Source organism: Lucilia cuprina, chromosome 4, assembly GCF_022045245.1.
Source record: "Lucilia cuprina isolate Lc7/37 chromosome 4, ASM2204524v1, whole genome shotgun sequence".
Taxonomy (NCBI): Eukaryota; Metazoa; Arthropoda; class Insecta; order Diptera; family Calliphoridae; genus Lucilia; species Lucilia cuprina.
In genome coordinates this window covers 93,002,627-93,008,219 of record NC_060952.1, presented here as the reverse complement: position 1 = coordinate 93,008,219, position 5,593 = coordinate 93,002,627, and the positions used below count along the sequence as shown (strand labels likewise).

General features: G+C 31.4%; 1 protein-coding gene across 1 annotated transcript; it reads right to left on the bottom strand.

Annotated features, from left to right (window-relative positions):
• Positions 1–1,597: 1,597 nt before the first annotated feature.
• On the bottom strand, positions 1,598–4,475 carry LOC111677328 (beta-1,4-galactosyltransferase 4). The gene has a single exon (XM_023438426.2). The coding sequence runs from the start codon at positions 4,247–4,249 to the stop codon at positions 3,281–3,283; it is 969 nt and encodes a 322-aa protein (XP_023294194.2). The 5' UTR covers positions 4,250–4,475; the 3' UTR covers positions 1,598–3,280.
• Between the last annotated feature and the right edge of the window lie 1,118 nt (positions 4,476–5,593).

Genomic DNA, 5,593 nt, shown 5'->3' with positions numbered 1-5,593 from the left:
TTTCTGACTTATCGACTATTTTTTACTTTTTTCGACTATTTTCGAATTTTCGGCTTTTCGACTTGTTTTTGACGAAAAGTAGACTTTTCGACTTTTTGCATATTATGCAAAGTCGATTTGTCGACTTTTTCAGTTAGTTAAAGTCGACTTTCAGACTTTTCTTCTTTAGACTTTTTTTTGTAAATAGTCCACTTTTCGACTTTTTCTGACATTTCGACTTTCCGACTTTTTTCGCCTTTGTCGACTTTTTTCGACTATTTTTGACTTTTCGACTATTTTTTACTTTTTTCGACTATTTTCGAATTTTTTCAACTTTTCGACTGTTTTTGACTTTTTTCGACTATTTTTGATTTTTTGACTTTTTACGACTATTTGACTGTTTTCGACTATTTTTCACTTTTCTGACTTTTTGATTATTTTCGACTTTTTCCGACTTTTTGACTATTTCGACTTTTATTTCCAAAGTCGACTTTTTTCACAGACGATAGTCAAGTTATCGACTTTTTCTTTAGAAGAATTTAGAAGAATTTTAGAATTAAAACAATGTTCCTAGGAACAGGTTCCAGACGTAATGACGACACCACTAGTTCCAAGGTTTTTGTTTAAGAATCTGAGATAGTTCTATTTGCACTCGTTCTAGATCTAGTTGTTTTTAGTTCTGAAATTTTTGCTAAGACAATTACCAGAAAAAACTGTTACATTTCCGCAACAATTGGATCTCCACTCCGGAACGAACCGATTCTTAATCGCTCACTCAGCAACAGCTGTATAAATCGAACGTTTTTTCCCCCAGACAAGAACATCTAGTCACAGTCAATCTGTTATAAAAAAGCTTTCACAAGCAAAGCTGTGTTTGTGGAAAAGCTTTTTGGTTTGAAAAAGTAGTTTTTATAAAAAAAGAAAGCTTTCGGTAAAAAGTGTAAAAAACTTTAAAACATCTTTTCTATTAAAAGTTCGTAAAATATATTTTTTTACAAAAAAACTTTTTTTAAGTTCAAAAAAAGCTTTTTTAAAAGCTTATAAATATTTTTTATAAAAAGCTTTTCTTAAACGTTCTTTCAATTTAAGAAAGCTTTTTAGGAAAAAGCTTTTTTTTCGTATTTTTTCGCTTTTTTTCGTATTTTTTGGCAAAATAACTATTTGTTAAGTAGTTTTTATACTTACACCATTTCCATCATTTGGTTTTTTATTAAAACTTAAAAAAAATATAGCTTTTTTATATATTTTTCTTTTATTTTCTGTGTTATTGCCTTCGTTTGCATTAAGTATTTGTTGTTTGTTTTATTAAGTTTTTCATATTTTGTTTATACTTTTACTTTTTTCTTAGTCATTTTATTTAAAGAAATTATTATACTTTGCTAACGATAAAAATGATCACTATAAAACTTTCGTTTGCCGTTTAAACCTGCAAAACTTTGCGAACAGTGTCTGTTTTAAATTTAAAACAATTTAAAAAATGTCATCGTTCAATGTCGTTTTATAAATTTACCTAATTTTTTTATTAACTTTATTCGTTCTCTATTAAAGCTTAATTAATTTATATATAATAAATACAAATAAAAAAGTGAAAAAAAGTATTTTTTTAAAATAAATTATGTCTTTAAAGGGTTTACAGTGATTTTTGTTTCACTCAAACATTACTATTGGAAGATTTATTACATTTACATAATGTGAACGGACACTTTTCTTAAAAAACCAATATTGTAAATTAATAATTTCTTTTGTTTTAAATAAATTACTATTTACAAAGAAGCACAGACTAGATAGAGAGTTTGTGTAGGGTGTGTTGTGTTTTTATAAGCTTAAAAAATGTTTACAAAAAAAATTCTTTTACAATTAATAGTAAAAAAGAAATACTTACGAGGTATTTATTTATTTTAGGTTAATTTGGTTGTTTTGAGTTTGAAAGGAGTCCCAGCTAGTGCCATGATGTTAAGCTTTTATATAGAAATTAATCGCAAACAATAGTGTTGTAGGGGAATGGATGCTATGTACTAGTAGTTTGGAATATAGACTAGACTTTATATACTCTGGTATATAGTCTGGTCAATATACTAAACAAGACTAGTATATTCTCAAGACTATAGTCTTGTTTATAATCCAGACTATAGTTTGAACAAGTCTATAGTCAGGACTATTGACTAGAATATCGTCTGGGCCATAAACTGGACTATTGTCTGGAGTATAGATTAGACCAGAGTCTGGACCATAGATTCAACTTTAGAGTAGAGTATAGTCTGAACTATAAACTACTTTACTAAAGTCTACTCGATCGACTAGACTAAATATAGGCTGTTCTTTTGACTAGACTATAGTCTGAACTATAAACAAGCTTATAGTCTAGATTGAAGACTAAACTATAATCAGATATGGTCTAGTCTGTAGGCCAGACTATTTCTAGTTCTATATTCTAGTTTATAGTACGGACTTTAGACTGAAAAAGTCTATAGTCAGGACTATAGACTAGAGTATTGTCTGGACTAAAAACTGAACTATTGTCTGGAGTGTAGATTAGACCATAGACCATAGATTAGAAGAGAGTATAGTCTGGACAATAAACTAAACTATAGTATGTCATATCGACTACTTGACTAAAGTCTACTCGATCGACTAGATTATATATAGGCTTCACTTTAGACTACACTATAGTCTGGACTATAAACAAGCTTATAGTCTAGATTGAAGACTAAACTATAAACAGATATGGTCTAGTCTATAGGTCAGATTATTGACTATGCTATATTCTATTTTATAGTACAGACTTTAGTCTGAAAATGTCTATAGTCAGGACTATAGACTAGAATATAGTCTGGATTATTGTCTGGAGTTAGATTAGACCAAAGATCAGACTATAGAGTAGAGTATAGTCAGGACTATAAACTAACCTATAGCATACCATATCGACTACTTGACTAAAGTCTACTCGATCGAATAGACTATATATAGGCTGTACTTTAGACTAGATTATAGTCTGGACTATAAACGAGCTTATAGTCTAGATTGAAGACTAAACTATAAATATATATGGTCTAGTCTATAGGTCAATAGTCTAACCTATAGACTAGACTATAGTCTAAACTAATCCTACAGATTCTTATTATTAGTTTAAAACTTCTATAAAAGAAAATTTTTTCGGCAAAATCATAGATTTTCATAAACTTTACCTTTTAAACATCAACGACACACAAATTAACCTCCTAATTAACAATAATTTCAAAAATACTAAATGGTTAATCTCTCTCCCTGTCGACCATCCATCCATTCATCCACTTAGTTTAACTTATGTCTGTACCAAAATATGCGTAAATAAACTATGAATACGTCGACCCTTTTCCGTATATACTAAAGAATTTAAACCATCCGTATTGAAACGTAATGCTCCCGAACGTAAAAGTTCTACACGATTTTCATTTTTCTTCTCAGGTTTATGACGTAGCATAGTGTATTCATTTAGTTGTGGTGCAAAACGGCAAATGTTTATATGGCGTGACTTTAGACGTTCAAATAGATCATCATCTTCACCACCCCAACCTTCGTACATATTCGACATGCCATTTATGGTGCGAAACTGTTGGGTCCGTATCGAAACGACACCACCAAAGAGGCCACGATAGGGTAAATGAAAACGCCACATATCTAAGGCAGCACACATGTGACGAGGTAAATCGGTGCAGGCATATAAACTGCCCAAATTTAAAGGCAACAAATCGACATCATGCAATACTAAGCAGGGAAATTCATGTTCTGCCGCTATAATTGAGCCAATATTAAACAGTTTTGCCCTATTAAAGGGTTTCTGGTCGTACTGCTCTATCAGAAATATTCTATAATGTATATCCTGATGCCGTAAATAGTTATGCATGTAAATTAAAAACTTATGCAATTGCTCCTCACGCTGCCGATAAGGCACTATTATGGCGGTACTAAACCGGGCACGACAGTGCTCGGGATAATATTCACCACCCGCTAGAATCTCCTCCGCATTTAGCAGCTCTTCCCGATAGTGTGGTGTAAACATATATGTATTCTCTTTGAGAATCTCTTCGTACTGACACTCTTCCATGTGTTGTTGTGATATATTTGTGGTTACTTGAGCAACTAAGGCTTCCGGTATATCTTCCACATCCAGGTACTCATAATGCGAGGCAAAACGATGCGGTAACACAGCATAGATTAGTAATATTGTGCAGGTTATTTTGGCCACTACTTCAGCAGGATGATATTTTCTTTGGAATAATTTAATGTTCATAATTTTTGTTTCACTTCTAAATTTGATGTCAGCTAATCGGATTTGTTGTTTTATTATGGATTTTTTCGTTTGTTTCAATTAAAATTTACATGTACTTAATTATGCATTTTTATCCAAAATAGATTATATACTTCTCTTTGTACAAAGTTGTTACTTTTTTTCTTCCTATTTTTTTGTTGTTCGTGTTAAATGTGTTGGCCTTAGAAGGCACAGTACAAGAAGTATATGTGATTGTAAAAGGGAATCAAAACAACTTGGAGGGGTGAAACGTCATAATGCAGCAATTGAAACAGCTGTTGGAAATTGACAATTAAGAGTAGAGTTGTATTTTAGTTAAGAGGTGAAAACAGATTAAGTCTGTTTAAAATAAAAATATTTAAAATAGGAAAAATTTTCGAATTTTTAGAAGAATTCTTTAAATATTCAATAAAATTATATTTTCAAAATTATTGTCTGTAATATTGATTAGAATACAGTCTGAAATATTGACTAGACTATAGTCAGGACTATGAAATAGACTGCAGTTTGAACTATAGACAAGATCAGACTATATATAAGACTGTAGCATGAACTATTGACCAGACTACAGTCTGAACTATAGACTAGACTTCAGTCTAAACTATGGACTAGACTACCGTCATGACTATAGTATATACTCTGCACTAGACCATAGTATAACTTATAGATTAAAGTCTAGACTTTAAACCGAACTATAGACTAAACTGGACTAGAAACTAGATTACAATCTTGATGATAGACTAGACTATAGTCTGAACAGAACTATGGAGATCATAATGTGGATAAGAATGCAGCTTGAACTATAGACTAGACTACAGTCTGAACTATAGACTAGATTTCAGTGTGGACTATAGACTACACTACAATAATGACTATAGTATGTAATATAGACTAGATCACAGTATGTAGTATGGACTAGACTACGGTCTGGACTATAGACTAGACTATAGTATGTAGTATACACTAAACTATAGCCTAGATTATAGAATAGTTTGGACTATAGAATAGACTATAGTCTGGACTACAGAATAGACTATAGTTTGGACTATAGACTAGACTATAGTCTGAGCCAAAAATTTTACTATAGTCTGGACTATGGACTAGACTTGATTATAGTCTGGACTTTAGTATACTGTGGTCTGAACTATAGATCAGACTACAGTGTGAACTATAGACCAGATTACAGTCTGTACTATAGAATAGATTACAGTCTATAGGTTAGGTTAGGTTAGGTTTGCACAGGTAGCCAATGTCGGCTTTACTTGGGTCCATATTGATCCCTTTGTAAAAAATACCTGTAAGGAGAAGAAAAGAGAAGAGAGGGAG

Excerpts from the sequence above, each read along its gene's own strand:
- LOC111677328 (XM_023438426.2), bottom strand. The coding sequence starts at position 4,249 with ATGAACATTAAATTATTCCAAAGAAAATATCATCCTGCTGAAGTAGTG.